Source organism: Pollachius pollachius (assembly GCF_949987615.1).
Source record: "Pollachius pollachius genome assembly, chromosome: 18".
Classification (NCBI taxonomy): Eukaryota; Metazoa; Chordata; class Actinopteri; order Gadiformes; family Gadidae; genus Pollachius; species Pollachius pollachius.
In genome coordinates this window covers 10,058,220-10,076,606 of record NC_136951.1, presented here as the reverse complement: position 1 = coordinate 10,076,606, position 18,387 = coordinate 10,058,220, and the positions used below count along the sequence as shown (strand labels likewise).

Here is an 18,387-nt window from a genome sequence, read left to right as displayed (position 1 = left end):
GAGGTCTAATATTCCAATTCACAGGAGACTAACATTAATCCATCTACTTAGGCACCAGCCGACCAATAGTTATTTTTCCCGTCTACAGAGGAATGAATTGGTGGGTAGTAAATAGCACAAACTCCTTCTAGAATTGAAATACTTTCATACTTTTACTCTGAAAAATCATTTGGGAGAGATGACTGTACGAAGAGGGTAGTGGCCTAAATACCCCCTTCTTCCTGGTTCACAACATTCACTTCCTCTTAACTTTGACTGAAACCGTACAAGGTTTAAAGAAGCAATAATGTTGACCAGCTTGCCTTTTTAACTTAACAAAAATGACACACTTTACAACGTTCACATGGACCCGAGTCTTAGTCTCTCTTGGCCTCTTCATCATCGTCCTCATGTTAACACTAGCGTGACAACACAGTAGGTATATGATGTATAGTTAATTGCAGATATACATTCGAACTCGACGCGGTTGCGTTTTGGTATGTGGGTGGCAGGGGGGGTACCAGAATGTAAAAAGGGCAACCTGAGCAGGAATCCATGGAACAAACACACAACCTGCCGCGGAGTCTTCTCTGCTCTAGGTTAGCCACAACTCTGGAAGGAAGAGACACTTTTATTGCACTTGCGTGTTTAGAGAGGGGCGGACACAACTCAAACATCTCAGACTAATATTCACCGGTGTGGAGATGGAAGTCGATCCCGTGAAGGGGATATCGCCAACGCATCGAGATTTAGACGCCATCTTTTGAGTTGTCGTTATTTTTTGTTTTTTAAAGCTGGAATAGACAGTTTCAAATCACACCAAGTCACTTAAAGCATCGGGAGATATTAAAAAACGGACTGCCTCCTAAACACAACTCAAACACACACGCACAGACGAAGAGCGATGAGAAGAAGAGGGGTGGGTCCCTTCCAGACATCCTTGGAGGAGGAGGAGGAGGAGAAGAAGAAGAAGAAGAAGGAGGAGGAGGAGGAGGAGGAGGAGGAAAGTAACTTAAGTAACCATTGGGGCGGAGAACAAGAGGAGAGGAGGTTGGGAAACATTTCAGAGATTCATTCCCAAATCTGTTCAGAGCAACGTCCCGCAAACTCTCCCTCACACGCACGCACGCACGCACAGCTATCCCTCTCCCGTCCTCCCCCCTAGCCCGTCTTAGACCACCAGGATCTTGACCTCGTCCTGCTCATCGGGCCGGTAGAAGAAGGGGATGCAGGGGTTGTCTCCGAGGAAGGGCGGGGCGCGGGACACCCCCTGGGGGTTACGGATCTCCTGCAGCAGCTGCATGATCTGTCGGGTGGTGCCGTCCTCCTGGGCAGAGGGCCCCCCCCCGACCTGGGGGTCGGCCCCTGGGTGGTGGTGGTGCTGGTGGTGCTGGGAGTGGGAGGGGTCCGAGTCCGAGCCTGGGTTGGCGTCGGTGAGGGGGATCACCTCCATGGCGTCTGCAGGACAGAGAGAGAGAGAAGAGATCACTACAGGAACAAACAACGAATCAACCTCTGTTTCTAATCTGCTTCAAAAACCGGCTTCACTCCAAGTTTATAAACATAAAGCATTGGCTCATTTCAGACACAGAGCTTTTGCTCAAGGATGCATCACACTTCAGCCATCTCAATCAAACCCAGAGCCTTTCTACTGGGAGTCAAACCCCCTCACCCATACAGGCAGGGGGGGGGGGGTCCCCGTTACCTGTGTCGGCGTGGTCGGCGCCGTGCTCTGCGTGCAGCAGGGGGCCGCGGCCCTGCCCCAGGGGCAGCAGGTCGGGGTTGGCGGGGCCGGACGCCACCACGGCGGAGTAGCGGCTGCACCAGTCGTCGCGCTCCGCCACCAGCCGCATCACCAGGTCCTGGAGCTCCGACAGCTTAGCCTAGGGCACAGGGCGGGGTCAGAACACCACGCCAGGCTCCCCGTTAACTCAGGCTGCGGTTGCATTATTTCATCGATCGGGTGAGGGAAAGGGCACTTTCCTCGAGTCCTTTTTTTGTGTTCAACGTTTTCTATCATCCATTCGTTTTTGGCCGAGGTTTCTAAACTAATCACTGGATGATCAAGATGATGACATAATCGTCTTATTATCGGTCAAATGTATAATATGTCATTTGAGTCATTATAGGTCTTTCCAAAGTGTAGTCGATATTAGTTATTTTAAATGTGATTTGGTTGGGGGGGGTAGTATATATCAAAGTATTTGGATGACATCTTGACTGACCTTCATCTCCTCCTTGTCCTGGGCCAGCATGGTGATGTAGTGCTCCTTCTCCTGGTGTTTCTGCTTCATGATGGCCCGCTGGCTCTGGTACAGGGCGATGTACTCCCCTGCACACACAACCCCAACGATTACTACTGCTCTGTGCTTCTCCATATGATGCTTGTTAGTCCCAATATCACCCGCCCCTAAGGTCTTCATGTTTTCCACAAGAAACACAAGTCACGTACACTATTATGCAAAGCGACTTAAAAAAGGTATACAGATGTTATACAGTGGGGAGTACTAAAATGTAGTGGCTGGAGGGTTCCTGCTCCCAGTCAAAAGCTGGTGGGTTCTATCCTCCAAGTCGACACAAACTTCTTTGAGAAAGTCGCTTTGGATTCAAGTCTAAATAGTAGCAGTGGCAGTGGATACAGAGGTCATTAAGGAGCAGTCGCTCATGAGACGCGTACAGGGAGCAGGGGTCGGAGGTGGTGGCCCTGGGACCTACCTATGGTGTCCGTCTCCCCAGACAGCTGGATGCAGCGGTGCTCCAGCTCCTCCACCCGCTCCTTCAGGTCGGCCTTCTCCTGCATCAGGGAGGTGAAGCGCTGCTGCAGCTTCTCCATGGCGCCGCGCAGGGCTTCATGGACCTCCGCCGGCACTGCAGCGCCCCCTGGTGGACGGGAGGAGAGGGAGCCCAGATTTATAAAATGACACGTGACGTGCATTCAGTTCCCACAGATGCCAATAATGATCGCACCCGCATGATACGTATTTCAGTGTTGACCCTTTTAACAAGCATAAATCCTCAAAATCTAATGTTTTTCACCCTTCCCAATTCGTTCAAGCACTCAACTCATACCCAGCCCGCCGTCCTGCCCTTAACCACGCAGGCTACACAGAGCTTAAATGGTGGGTTCAAAACGCGCCCATATCTCAATCCGGAGTATCCACCACCCACAGACTGGAGGTGAAGCCCGGTGATCCCTACCTGTGTGGTGGTCACCGTGGTCACAGTGGTCGTGCGGCTCGTGGCTGTGGCCGTGGCTGTGGCCGTGGCCGTGTCCGTCGTCGTGGTGATGGCCGTCGTGGTGGCTGTGGTGATGCTCGCCGCCGCCGTCGTGGGGGTGACCCTGGTGGCGCTGGTGCTCCAGGGCCCGGGAGGCGGAGGCCTGGTGGCGGGCGGCCAGGTGGAGCCGGCGCTCCTCCTCCAGCTGCCCCCGGGCCGCGTCCCGCTCCCCCTCCAGCTGAGACACCACGCCCCGGATGAACTGCTCCTGGAGGAGGGGGACAGGGAGACGAATGGGATGGAGGAGGAGGAGAGGGGGGGAGGAGAGGAACAGGGAGACGAATGGGATGGAGGAGGAGGGAGGAGGAGGAGAGGAACAGGGAGACGAATTGGATGGAGGAGGAGGGAGAAGGAGAGGAACAGGGAGACGAATGGGATGGAGGAGGAGGGAGGAGGAGGAGAGGAACAGGGAGACGAATGGGATGGAGGAGGAGGGAGAAGGAGAGGAACAGGGAGACGAATGGGATGGAGGAGGAGGGAGGAGGAGGAGAGGAACAGGGAGACGAATGGGATGGAGGAGGAGGAGAGGGGGGGAGGAGAGGAACAGGGAGACGAATGGGATGGAGGAGGAGGGAGGAAGAGGAGAGGAGATGATTTCTTTAGTGAATGGATGGCCCATATTTTGTAGATAAGATGGATTACATCTTTCTGGGACTTTGAACATTTACACAAAAGGAGATAATATATTCTTACCATTTCCTTCTGGCTCTCAAAGTCTTCTGGGATGACAATGGAGGGGGAATCCTGTGGGCTCTCGTTCATTGATAGACTCTCCACTCCATCTCCTAGGTAGCGCAAACAACAAATATAATATCTATTGTAGTACGAAAAGGGAGATGAATGAGAGATGCTGCAGGACCCAGCAGAATAACTTCAGTCAGTTCAAAAGGACCTCAACAATGCTGTTGTTGCTGTAGCGGCAGCAGGATGCGCAGTTGATCAAATCCTGCTCTTGTCTTTTCAAAAGGCATGTGAAGCTACTTTAAGGATTGCACGACCGAGATCTTTAAAACAATGGCTAAAAAAATAATATGATCATTATTCACTGTCTTTATACTGACTTGCATTACAAGGAGAAGACAAATTAAAATCGTATTTTCAGACTGGGAACATCGAATCCCAACGCAAATGCTATTCACCTCAATAAACGGACATCTGACAAACGTGTGTGTATACCCATCCAATGCATTGGCTACTGTAGCAGCTAATAGAAGGCTAATACACTCAGCCCTTACCTTGGTCTCTGGGGGATGAGTTGAGCAAAGAACTTGCCAGGAGCTCCTGCACCTCAGTCTGCAGCTGCTGGTTGTCTCTCACCAGCAGATCTAGACGATCCTACACACACGGCACAGACACAGAGTAAGCCAAAAGCCAGCCACTATAGGTACGTTGTGGGTCTCTACACCTACAGGATTGCTTTATGAGTTTGCTAGATGAACAGGAAAATGTGGCAGAAAAGATGCCTTGACATTTAGTGCCATTTTCAGCTGCAACACATACAAGTCAAGGTTCTAAAGTCACACTCCGATATCTAAACTCCACTGCAAAGCAATAACCTCCGACTTAATCTTAAGACACAAAATCCACCTTTTATCTGACACAATAACCCAGTATTTTATCCTTCTCCCCTGAGTCAGGAGCCTGCACTCAAAAAATCCCCCTTTTGAAAAAAAAACACTACAAAAGCTATGAGGGAGACTCAGACCCGAGGGCGGCTCTGACCTGGGCGTGTTTGAGCTGCTGGTGGCTGATCTCCAGCTGCATGCGGCCCTCGTTCTCGTCGTGCTGCAGGCGGTCCATGAGCTGGGCCTGCTGCAGGTACTGCAAGTGCAGCTGCTCCCGCTCCGAGGCCAGCGTCTGGTAGCCCGAGCAGTACTGCTGCAGGTGGGCCACCACCTGGTCCCGCTGCTCTAGCAGAGCCTGGGACTCCTGGCTCTTCAGGGCCAGCTGGGGGCGGGGGACACGATTAAGCAACAAGCCACGAGAGGCCATCCTCTGAAGTGATTTTAGAAGAGCTAGGGGCCGACGTCGGGGCACAACGCGAATCGGTTTCTATGGATACCTCGGGACGATTTCACGGAATAAAACACAAAGCCCCGTGAAATGCATGAAATCATCTAATCAAAACAAATCATCATTCTTATGCCCTTATGCTCCAGGAGCAAATTGGTTGCCAAGCAACCCAGGCTATCATACTTTGAGATTGGCGGCACATTATTACGAAAATGAGATTGGCGGTGCATTATTACGAAAAATGAATTTAATCAGAATCAAAAAGATACAAGATGTCTGGACAGTAATAGTAGTCATTATAAATTAAATTTTTAAGTGGAATTTGTTCCAAATGTCATTGCTACCCATCAGGTACTAGTGGGTCGAATGCACTGCGGTAACTGGTTGACTGTGCACCTCTTCTGCAGGAGACAATTTAGATTTTAGACCGCTCTCAGCTTGGTCATGACCAATCAGGACATCTCTTTCCTGATTGGCTTGGGGAGTCCGACTCTCCGGTCAATCACATGTGTGTGAAATGCAACACTTCTTAATAGCAAAGGAAGGCAGGAAGGGAGAAGACGGGAGGGGACTTTTTTTGGTAATTTAGTGTCAAAATCTTGCCCTCTTCCACTCTTTACAACTCACCTACAGACCCTTAATTAATACTCTGTGTGTGTGCGTTTGCGTGCGTGCGTGTGTGCGTGCGTGCGTTTGCGCGCATGTGTGTGTGTGTGCGTGCGTGTATGTGTATGCATGTGTGTGTGTTTGCGCGCGTGTATGTGTGTGTGCGGTTGCGCGTGTGCGTGCGTGTGTATGTGTATGTGTGTGTGTGTGTGTGCGTTTGCACGTGCGTGCGTGCGTGCGTGCGTGTGTCCTCACCTGCTCCTTCATGGTGTGGTTGTCCTCCTGGAGCTGGCCCAGCTTGCGTGCCACCTCCTTCTTCACGTGCTGCTCTGATTGGATGGCGCTGGTCAGCTCCATGTTCTCATTGGTCTGTTTGGAGCAGTTGACGTCATGTTTGAGCGCCTTAGGACTCATTTCGCCACAGGTTATGCATTCTATCCCACTGTATGATTAGTATTTATTTTCTTTTTAACCAACGAGACTTGAAGCCTCAATGCTAAAAAGGACAGAAAAAGTAACTGACTAAGAAATTCATTCAAATGATTAACAGTCATGCAAACCTGAGTTTGACTAAACAATTGCTTAAAATCCTGGGATGACGTTAGTGACGGTAATCCGTGTGTGAACACCTTACCCTGCGACGGGCCCCTCATCAGACCGCTCAGCCGCGAGTGGAGACTCACCAGTTTGACGAAGCCGTTCTGCAGCTCGGCCAGCTGGTCCTTGAGCGTGCGGTTCTGGGTGAGGGCGCGGCTGATGGTGGCCTTGTCCGACTGCACGTCCTCCAGCATGCGCCGGCGGTCCTCCGTCTCCTGGCTCAGGCCCTCCTGCTGGCGCTCCAGCTCCCCCAGGCGCGACTCCTGCTCGGCACACAGCCGGCTCAGCTGCCCGTTGTCCCGCAGCTGGGAGGGGGTTGGGGAGGAGGCAGGACCCGGCAGAATGACTTCAGTCAATTCAAAAGGACCTCAGGAAAGCTTTTGTTGGTTGGGCGCAATTGATTTCAGTCCTGCTCGTGTTTTTTCAAAGACGTGTGAAAGGCACTTCAATGACCCCGCAACGAGATCGTGGGATTTTGCTTTTCATACAGCGTGGAGGTCAAGCTCAGTTAAACGTCAACAATACATCAAACATAAGGGACTGACATTGACCACATGACATTAAATACAGTATCTGTCCGACGGACAATATCGACGTGGTTGACATCAAGCGCTTGAGTGCGTAAGTGTGTGTTCATCAGTGTGTGCAGCAGGTGCAGTTGTAATATCACACACAGGTATTTGTCCCACAAGATATGTAGTCCCATAAACCAGACTGTAGATTCATAACCTAAAGTCTGAGAGCAGTCTACCTCAAATCTGGGAAAGGTTGAAAGGTGAAAGGTTTTTTCCCCCATTCCATTTGTTTTGAACAAACTTCTTGCCAGAGAAAATGATCTGTTAAGCAAGGTATTGGCTAACAGCCAAGACACACTTTTCCTGGCGGGAATACAATCTCTAACATCCTCTCCGGACACTCTTGGAAAAGTCTGCACAGGCGTAGCTACGCCCCTTTCAGTCCTTGCTGTCGGGGGAACAGGGCACCTACCTGGGCTTGGTACTGGTCAGTCAGGGCTTCCTTCTCCTGGTGCAGCCTGTCCAGGGCCTCCTGCAGGGCCACCTCGCTCTCCGAGGGCCCCGAGGGCTGGGGGACTGCGTGGTCCCGCGCCTGCTGCTCCTGGGACAGCGACGCTGGGGGGGTGGGTGAAAGGAGGATGTTAAACCTCACACAAACAGAAGAAACATGGACAAAACTGAAACTTCGTTGCTAGTCATGGACGGCTCAACCATGTGGTCAATACGTCTTTTAGCGGCAGGGGTTAGATTCAAACTTGCGGTCCTATGATACGTGTTATTTATTCTCTCCTCTAACCCGCTGTCATGGCCATGAAGGGCACGACAAGTCCAAGGGCAAGACGCCCTTACCCCTGCCTGCTTCTTAATGGCATGCAACTGAAATCATTGTAGGTCAATTTGTATCAAGTAACTAAACAGTGAAATTAAGTAAATAATGCATTGGATAATAATTAAGTAAAAAAAATTCTAATAGTGCATTTGACACTAGCATGAACCTTGAGCTTATAGTATCTACTACAAACACACTGCCCACATATTGTCAAACAATCCCTTCAGAGTGGACACACTGAGGCTAGAGGAGGGAAGAATTAGAGATCAGCATCCTGTCAATTATTTACCAGCAGCGTTTTTCAATTCTGCAACCTGGGACTCCAACTCTTGGACCAGATTGATGTTGCTGTCCCTTTCCTCCGCTACTAACGTCACCTGCAAATACATCGACAACAACAGAGAGCTGTTAAGAAAAAAAACGTACAAAAACACAACAGACCCATACATTGTACAGAGTCAGTCATGCATTGTACAAGTCGTTTGTTGCTCGACCAGGCATTACATTCTCAACCGTACATTGTCAAACTGAACATGAACTACTGTGTGTGTGGGACTATTCACTGATGGGTGAAGATGTCCTTGTATTATATACGATTCATTGCACATCTACCTGGGTCAGCAGTTGTTCTGTCTTGTCCTTCCAGAGACGGCCTTCTTCCTGGATCTGTTCAGCGTAGCGATCTCTCTCCGTCTGCAGCTGGGCGATGGACTCCAGAAGCTATGCCAACCAAAACATGCTAGTTAGTTTACCACTACAAGATTATTAGGATGGTAATGAACCCAATCTTCGTGACGCTCAATTTCTGTGTGTGATTTCTTATAGGACCGACTTAGATATGTTAACTTTTGTGCATGCAAAGCAATGCTCAAGTTCTCCATAGCAACAGCGGTGGGTGTCTATTTATATGCAACAAACATCTGAAGTCTGCAAGGAACGGAGTCCATTAATAAGCAAGACTTTCCCCAGATGAAGGATTTCCCAACAGGGAAATAGAAGGGTCTGCATTGACGACGAAGATGGCTACGGTACTCAAGATGACATGAAAAGGGGCGATCTGATGTGGTCACTAAGGGTTGCCTTGACAGCAGTGGTGACATTGAATTCCACGTGCTTTGGATTGAGGCTTCTATTCTTCTCCAGAAAACAAAGTCCAATAAAATAATATACTATTTCAAGAGAAATAAGAGTAGGAATTTCACAATAAAAGCTACCAGTAATTATTATCGGCCTTGCCTCTTAGAGCAAAGGTTTTATAAAGAAGAAATGTGTTGATGGTGAACCTGGTTTGTGTGGGCCTCCAGATGTTGCTTCTCCTCCAGTAACATCTGGACCTGTTGGTTGGCTGTGGATGGCTCAGACTGACTGGAAAACTAGAAAACAACAAACAGGTGGATTTGTTAGAATTCTTTTGTAATGGTAATACAGAGGAAATCAATGAATAACCTCAAAATGTGGTGAAGATACATTGAGTCATTGAGCCGATGCTTCACCTTAAAGCATCCTTCGAGGGAGGCTGAGAACAATTAAAATGCCAACTTTCTTAATAACTAATAAGTATGTAATTTATCTGTGGATCACATTTACTCTGTCTTCGTGTTTTTATTCAATGTATAGTAAGGAAGTAAGGCGAAACCAAACATTTTCTCTTAACTTATTTCTTGGTTCTTGTGCTCACCTACTAAGCACATGAAGAACCCAGTAACCTTTCCGTTCCTTTATTTCATGAAGCTGGTCATGTAGCCGTGGCCCACACTGTAGACACTTTGGACAGAATCTGCCTCAACTAAAATGGCCGCCTATAACCCTTTGTAAACCCTCCTCATTGGAATCCATCGTGGTGATTGGCCCTGGGCAGTGTCCGTTACCTGTTGCAGCATGAGGTCGCTCATCTCCAGCCTCTTGCTCAGCTCCTCCAGCTCCAGCCGCATGGCTCCGTTCTCCTGAGTGCTCAGCTTCAGCTGCTCCGATAACTCTGAGCTCTGCTGCTTGGCCTCGTCGCTCACACCGCTGCAGACACACAAAAACGCCAATGTCAATACACCAAGCATACCCCAACCCAACGCATGTAGTGGTGACATGCCAAATGTGCATCATCATATGTCTTTGATTCAACACACAGGTAGTTTTGCATTACTATTCATCAACACGTGATTTATTACGAGCTTTCTTCATCAAAACCCATTAAGCCAATTAAGAAAAATGTCAACATTAAACCATTTATGCAGACCATGGAATAATGAAAATACCGCTAACTCAGCCCCACTGAAACGCATATTTTGTGCGAATCCATAATTATTCACAAACTGCACAACTACAAGCACTGCTTGTGTCCACAAGCACATCATATTCATGAGCTTCAGTTGATATGGTCCATTTTGTGTCAAGAGCTGGTGACAGTGAAGGGGAGATGTTGGCTCTACAGGGGCCTATGGGGGATAGTCTCTTAAACTAACGACACACAGAAGACGAAAAAGAGAAAAAAAACTCTGCACTGATCGAAGACTGCGGTGGTAGTTCCTGCGCAGGCGTGTGTTCAGATAATGCGGTATGTTTGGAAAAGGGGCAGAGAACACTTTGCTTAAGTGCCACGTATTCAGTCTATGTAAACAAGGCTTACAGAGCACAATTGGTGCAGCTACAAGATGAAGACAAGTAACAGGCTTGAATACTAACTATTAGACAGACTGGGAGATGTAGAATAATAACAATGAAAGCAGCTACAACAACCCGGCTACTTAATGCAGAGCGTTAGCGGAGAAATCCCACCCAAACATGAAGCAAAACATGTTGGCAGTTAACATATAGTATCATTCATTAGTTGCTCAACGGTGTGTTTTGTCCAAATATCAAAATACTGCATATTGTAATTATGTATTTTCTTCAGTGCGGAAGTGCTGGCCACAGACAATTAACAAAAGAACTGTTGGTTTACCAATGTGACCTTCAGCATTACAAGTTTCAAAACTACTTTCATACTTGGGATTGCAGTTTTAATTAAATTGATCTAGCTTGTTGAAAGAGCAGAGGGAACTAATATGAAAGAGCTTGCCAAAGTGACACACTTGTAACATCTACTGCTGTGGCACTCCTAGCAAACCAGGATCCATGGCCTCCTACCGGGCAAGTGCTTATTGACTTACTTCAGTCTGTGAACCTCCTGTCTCAGGCTGTCTCGCTCCTTCTCTAGATCCTTGTTGTGCTACAGACAGAGAAAACGGTGCTGTTAGAAACAAGTGTAGAGAAATAAAAACACAATTTCCCACAATCCTATATCTGATGTATTTGAAAAAGGTTGGCTACCCTATGTTCAGCTGCTTTGAGTCATATTTCTGATATAAATATAAATGTAAATATGGTTTCTTTAATTTGTAACTATTTTTTATGGTTCTGTTATTTAAAAGGTCTTTAGCAAAGGCTTCTTATTCTACCAAAGAAGAAGAGTGCCTTCAGACACTCGGAATTAGTGAACAAAAATAATAAATCGATCCACCTAAGAATCACAATTGTTATCTGCTATGTTTCTGTATTGATTCACAAATTCCAAAAGTCTTATAAAAAAAAATATTTCTTGATTTGCTTAGGTGTGTTGACATTATTGCAATCAGTTGACATCTATAAAATAAAAAAGGACAATCTTAAACAGATGCCCAATAATCAAATCCGAATCGTGAGATACCGAAAGATTCCCACCCCTATCAGACACTTTATTAAGGAGCAGGGAGGTTCTACGGCAACTTCCTAAAGGAAGCCCGCAGATAATCTGCAGACATGGACCACACCTCCACACACGGCTGTATTGCCAATACTCCAGTCCACGGTGGAGAATAGTCATCACGGTGATTGTGTGGGAGATAGCGTTACCTTTTCAAACTGTTTCTGCTGTGTGGAGACGGACGACAGCGTTCGCTCCAGCTCAGCCATCCTCTGCTTGGTGCTCTGGAGACGGTGACTAAGCTCGTCTGCCTCCCCTGGGGAAATAAGTAGACAGACAGAAGCAGGCACACACACAGATATTAACATATTGAGCAAGGAAGGAGACACACACAGCCTTTCAGAAACATCTTAATTGCCCAAATGCTAAATAAAATAAAATTATATATATATATATATATATATATATATATATATATATATAATCCTCACACACACACACACCTGCTTTCTGTCGCGCAGCATGTTGTGTGTATTGGAGTGCAGTCTGCAGCTCCGATTTTTCTGATACCAGGATACCAATGGTCTGAATGTGAACCTGGAGAGATAGATGGTGAGATAGAGATATAAAGACATTGTGTCCGGTTTCATTACGGAGATGTTCTATCAAAGACAAATTCATTAGCGCGTGTGGAGGATGTTTTCCGAAGGGGATTTTAATAACTGTATTCCTACAGTTGCCAGTCTACATGGTTTGGAATTTAAGCCTTTATAGACCATTTTCTACAGTTTACTACTGCTGGTCAAGATTGTGCTTCTCTTGTTTGACTTCAAGACCTGATCAAGAAACCCCAGTGCATTAAGAACTACCTGCAGTTGTTCACGCATGGCTCCTTGTTCCTTCGAAGACTTCTGCTCAAACTCCTTTCTCTCCTGAGGATCCCAGAGGAACACAGTGAATTTATATTTGAAGACCTCTGCTTAAACAATATTTCTCTCCTGAGGAACACACAGAGAATTTATATTTGAAGACCTCTGCTTAAACAATATTTCTCTGCTGAGGAACACAGCTTGAATTTATCTAGAGATTAAGTGCAGGAACGAGATAAAAAACACAAACCAACCCACGTTGCTTTTTTGTTTTTACCTTTTGTAGTTGGTCTGTGAGACCCTGAGATTGCTGGGCCTGTAAGAAAAGTGGAATAAACCTGATCAAAAGGGAGTTTATACCCACCGACCGTTAATAGAGAAATGCACCAGATATGCTCAAAGGTTCATTGCACTGAGATTTAGATGTTGCAAAGCCAGTACGGAAGGTTTTGGATTCCGAGTCATCAGTCTGCTGGTTTGCAAAGATGACAAAAAAAGGACAATGGTTGCAAGAAAAACACATAATATTTTGTGCTTATTTTATATTATATGCATGTATGAGACACAAAAACAAGATGAATGGTAGAAAACATGAGATGATCTTGCAGTTAAGGGTTTCAACCAACATTCACACACACACACACACACACACACACACACACACACACACACACACACACACACACACACACACACACACACACACACACACACACACACACACACACAGCTTCTTACCAGCTGATCTAGCTGTGTATTGAGCTCAGAGTTTGTGAGATGACTGGAGTCCAGGGCGGCGGTCAGCTCCTGGTTACGACTCTATCACATGCATTCAGCAGCAAGATGGAAAAGCAATACCAAAAAAAGAATAGCAAAACACAAATCATAAAAAGGTGCATCACACACAAACACACACACTTGTAAATTCACAACACAAGAATAGGAACACTGAATAAATGCCGGCTACCAGAATCCAATAATAATTTGGTGCCATTGCCAAGATAAGTGATACTCCCAATATCTATTTTCCATATATGAGAATGTTGAATGGGTTTGAGTCAGACAAAGCTTTGAGTACACATCGGAGCATGATCATGGGAAGTGTAAGACGAGACATACAAAACGATGCAGCTCTATCCGTCATCAATGTATAAATAAGAAGGGGGGGCAATGCAGAGCAAGCTATAACTTATCCATGAATAGTTATAGGCCAAGGTGGGCAGAGGAGAACAATGCGGTGTGTCCATGTAGGCTCACATATTTGTAAATTGGGAGGAGAGAATTTAGATTCCAAGCAGACAAAGAAGAGCATTATCACTACAAACAATAAGACCTATGGAAAGTTTTCAACAAATATACATCAAATGTCAATTAAAGTTTGCTGGATACATTTACCCTGTGTAAAACATTGCAAGAGGCTAAGATCCTAGACTTAAGTGTTTGTTGGCAGAATAAATTATAGACTTTAAAGCCTGAAGGTATATCGGTGGATCATTGAAAATGCTGACGGGTAAACGTACCTCCAGTTCCTTCTCACTGACATGCGAAGGGGACGAGTCTCCATTAACATATGCTGTGGATGACTGAAATGAACGAAGAACAACGACAAATACTTCAGTCAAATATTAACACTATGTAGGTAAATACACAAATGATACTGAAATCAATAGAAGGCAAAAGAAAATACAAAAAATAAATCAATGACAGTGTATGCACCAATCATTCTCGAGAATACGCATGTTTTGCTAGTAATGCATTAAGGGCATTTCAATTAACCTCATTATGCTTTTAATTGAAATGCAGCTAATGGCACAAATGTGTTGGCTTGAAAAATATAATCAGTGCATGCCTGTTTTAACATGAAGCATGCAGTAAACTGCAAAAGGTCACAAAGGTCTGGTGAACAATGTCAAAGAGAGAGAGAGAGCGAGAGCAGGGTGTTTAGATGTACTACCTCAGACACAAGACCATTCAGCTGTTGGGAGAGCTGTCGTAGGCTTTCTGTGGAGGACAATGGCCTGAAAGAGACGGAAAGAAATGAACATGCAAATTCCATCTTAAAGCTGCTGCCGTCTTTAATGTATTCCATATATTATGTTGCCTCGCTTTACCTTACAATCAAGAGGGACGGCTACATACTACGTATGGTTTTGAAACAGCCTAATGATACAATATCAAACATGGATGACAAATAATATAATTGTGATGCTGTACTAAACTCCATGAAGATCTAGTAAAATCTATGAAAATAATTTTGTTTCGTTATATCAGAATAAAGCCATGATATTGTGTCGTGACTGTGTTGTGTAAATATTGAACGACAGTATCAAAGGAACCGAACATTCAGATTCAAGGATAACATGGCATTATGCTGCAGCTGAATGAGATGCACTCCAACACCAGTGTCCGGGTTGTACCCAATGGACTTCACATCAAATAAACCACACAGCTGTGAATACTTTGAGGATAAAATGTGAAATATTTCAAGACCTGGTTGTGTTTGTTATCACAGGCAATACACATCTTAGGTCTGAAGTCAAATGTATCTTGCAAACACATCATTTATAAATGAATGCGTTAACATAAACACAGAAAGTGTTTGTGTTTTTCTGCAGGAGAATGATGAAGACCACCTGAATGCTTGAAGGGAGTGCGAAGATTTGACCCACCTTTTATCCACCCCGTTGCCATTGGTATCAGGATAGCTCTGTGGTGGACGACATTAGCAGCGGTTTAACAGAAAATCCAATGTAAAAGATTGACAATACCAATGTGCACCAGAGAAAACGGGTCTTCAAATGACAACAAGCATAATAAGCCACTGTATACAATTAACGCACACAATGACTCAATTCAACTTTGATCATACGAAGGAGCTAGGTAATGAACTGGCAAATCCATTGCATCCCAAATGCATAACGAAGGATAACAGATAATATAAATATGGTGATGGCCGATCTGATCCCTTAATACACAAAGCCGTGGACAATGGCAGAAGTGCCAACAATAGCGATCAGACACAGTGATTAAGCCACAGACAAAGTATACACACACACACACACACACCTGCAGTTCATTGTGCCTGACCGAGTCAGAGTTAGTAGAAATGGTGCTAGAGGGGTTAGAAACAGGCACGCCATGACCAGCCTCCCCCTTTGGGTCCTCCAGCAGGTGGGGTACTGGAGACACTCTGGTTTCAGCCTCTGCATAGGCCTGAGATCACACACGGCCAGGCACAGGCAAACACACACACACACACACACACACACAAGTGCGAATACACGCACACAAACACACACACACACACATGTGCGAATACACACACACAAACACACACACACACACACCTTGATGTTATTATTGACAAACAACAGAAAATGCACTGGTGTTGCAATCAACACCAAATAAATGTATATTATAAATAATTAAAATGAATTAATAAAACACTTTGGATCAGTGATTAAACAGAATACATTACAACTGTTCAAACAAATGCTTGAAGGTATATTCAAAACACAATCAAGATCCCATTCCCATCGAGCAGATGCCTGTATTTTAAAATAACCTCTAACCCGGCAGATATCAGCCATGCAACACAACTGGCCATCCCCCAACTTGTCAATCTTATGCCTGTGGACACGGTTCCAATTGCTACACACATCTTCTATCCAGCAGCTGAACTCTGAATGAATGGAGAGACTCACAGCACACGCATGCCAGTATCTAGTGTTTGGGCAAAATTAGATTCACATGCAACTGGAATACGAAGAGCTGGAGGGTTGGGGCAGAGGGGGTAAAGAACAGCCAGAGAAAGCATAGGGGGAATGCAGGTTAGAAAGAGAAAGAAGCTCACCTGACATTTGCCATAGGCAGGCAGGACTATTCCATTGCTCTGATGGAGAGCGTTTAGAATATTGTCATACTAAAAGAGGGGGGAGGAGACATAGGTGGAGGTGAAGGGTAGGTAAAAGAACGTAGTGAAGTACTGAGAAAGTGGCAAGCAAAAACAGATTCAAGGGGAAAGAAAGGGCTGAAGAGCTTCTAAGGGGGGGGGGGGGGGGACAGTCACTACTGTTGTGTTCCACTAATGGGGCTTTTTCCACTGATAACTGCCCACGACCTTGCCTTCCTGGTTTTTGCTAAATATTTCCTTTACACGTTAAAACTAAATTTGCAGTGCAAACCGCACAGTCTCTGATTTAAAAAGAGTAAGGAGGAAACAATAGTTTAGCAAAGAAACATCTGCATTATTTAATCAAAATGTCATGTGTTTGTAAGGCCCACTCTGATTGATAATTCAATTTGCACAGAGAGTGGAAGACACACACGTTTTGTAATTGCAGTCCTTTGCAATGTGTACACAGTGCATTTTTATCTGCGCTGCCCTAGATTAAAACTCGACTCACAGGAACATAGAAAAGATACAAAGCAGGCCTCAGAGCGATAAGGAAGGAAAAAGAATGAACAAAACAAAACAATGTTTACAGACAGGTGTAAAAATTCAGGTAAAATCAGATAGACCTTATCAACCATACAACATAGAGACAGGTATTGCGACATACGTTGTACGGAGTACTCCTGTCCGACGAAGGGGCATCGGTTTGGTTCCCTCCCTTGACTTTTCTCTTCTTTTTGGCTCCTACTCCACCACCTCCTGTTTCTTCTCCTCCTCCTCCACTTACAGGGGAGCTCTTCTGCTGAAACTCCTTCAGCTAATATAGGAGAGAGGTAGAGGCAAGAGAATGTGGCACTTAGGGTTGATTTAAATATCAGAGAAGTTGCTTTACACACTGTAGCTGTGTTTGACAATTGAGTGATTGATAAACTACTCAAGAAAGAAGGCATGCATTATCATTCCTAGTTGATAAGATGAACAAAAGTAAATGAACAAAGTTGTCAACAGAATACCTGTGTCACTTTTTAAATGAACGCATTCGAAAAATTCAAGACCTCGAACAATGTTTTATTTTCTTATTTATTGTATGATGCAGCGTCAACACAGGCGGCTTCCCCTGAATGACTAGTAGAAATGACAGCTCTTTACTAGTGGGACGCTACGTGCTAGCCTATGAACACGACCTCTCATTCGGGACAGGTTCAACACATTTGTTGACTAGATATTCAAACTATCTGCAAGGCCATTCTACTTGCTAGACGGGCACAGGCCCAGCATGAGTAGGGGGGGGGGGGGGGGGCATTGACAGATCTGGGTCTGGGGGGTCAGCTGTCAAAACATTTATTCACATCTCAATAACTTGGTTACATTGCCTCCCGTGACTTAGTGAGATTCGTGCTGGTCAGTGTTCAACAATCACAAAAAAACGTAAAACAGATACAGCGGCATGAGGGACAACATATGATTATCATTCTTTAACAAGATACTAAAGTAGCGTCACAGGGGGCATTTTAGCAAGCCGACAGCCGATTAGCAAGCAGGCTAACGTTCATTAGTTCTGGCTAACTAGTACAGTTCAAGGGGCAGGTTAGGAGCTGGCTTTGAAAAACATCAAGGCAAGACCCTGTATATGCCACGCCGAACTCTATATAGTGCGCAAACTGTTAATCTCACAAGTAATGCTATCGAGGCCCAAAACAATCACCGGTCTATCCTGCGGTTTGCTAGCACAAAGAGAGGGAGAAAACGGGATGGGCGACAGCTAAGAGGTCGGGGGACGTGTAATGACAACACCCTTCCCCGCCACTGAAAGAAACCGCTGACAACATAAACCCTCAGAACAGAGTGACCTTCGGTACATATCCCTCACATTATGAGCACTCAATTGGATTATAGTTTACCTTTTTCTTAGCCGCAGCGAGTTTAATTTGCCTGCTCTGGTCAGCCATCCTGTTCGACTGCTTGGTGAACCGAACCACGTCATCAACTTGGATTTGCTTGCAGTACTATTTCCGACCGCTAATGGCGCAAATACAATCACTTATCTCTGGAGAGTCTACTGGTGTTGTCACGTGTACCTTGTCCAGGTTGCTTGCAAGTTATGACACCGCAATCGTTTAAATATGAAGAGATGTGTGTGTGATGCATTGTAT

At 45.6% G+C, this 18,387-nt stretch overlaps 1 protein-coding gene across 1 annotated transcript; it reads right to left on the bottom strand.

Moving 5' to 3' along the window:
- Positions 1-983: 983 nt before the first annotated feature.
- Positions 984-18,247, bottom strand: golga2 (golgin A2). Its single transcript, XM_079755838.1, has 27 exons — positions 18,136-18,247; positions 16,902-17,051; positions 15,406-15,552; positions 15,009-15,046; positions 14,294-14,357; positions 13,860-13,922; positions 13,078-13,158; positions 12,617-12,655; positions 12,340-12,402; positions 11,974-12,067; positions 11,680-11,786; positions 10,959-11,017; positions 9,684-9,825; positions 9,099-9,188; positions 8,428-8,535; positions 8,105-8,192; positions 7,459-7,601; positions 6,558-6,776; positions 6,130-6,243; positions 4,978-5,202; positions 4,491-4,590; positions 3,949-4,040; positions 3,178-3,463; positions 2,695-2,859; positions 2,205-2,311; positions 1,685-1,862; positions 984-1,437 (listed from the first exon to the last, which is right to left on the bottom strand). The coding sequence occupies exons 1-27, from the start codon at positions 18,181-18,183 to the stop codon at positions 1,151-1,153; spliced, it is 3,297 nt and encodes a 1,098-aa protein (XP_079611964.1). The 5' UTR covers positions 18,184-18,247; the 3' UTR covers positions 984-1,150.
- Positions 18,248-18,387: the final 140 nt, after the last annotated feature.

What these genes read in the sequence shown, in the direction of transcription:
- golga2 (XM_079755838.1), bottom strand. Translation starts at nt 18,183, where the DNA reads ATGGCTGACCAGAGCAGGCAAATTAAACTCGCTGCGGCTAAGAAAAAG. An exon ending in TGCTGCGCGACAGAAAGCAG is followed by an intron (nt 11,787 to 11,973) that starts GTGTGTGTGTGT and finishes TTATTTCCCCAG; the next exon opens with GGGAGGCAGACGAGCTTAGT. An exon ending in TGGGGAGACGGACACCATAG is followed by an intron (nt 2,312 to 2,694) that starts GTAGGTCCCAGG and finishes TTGTGTGTGCAG; the next exon opens with GGGAGTACATCGCCCTGTAC.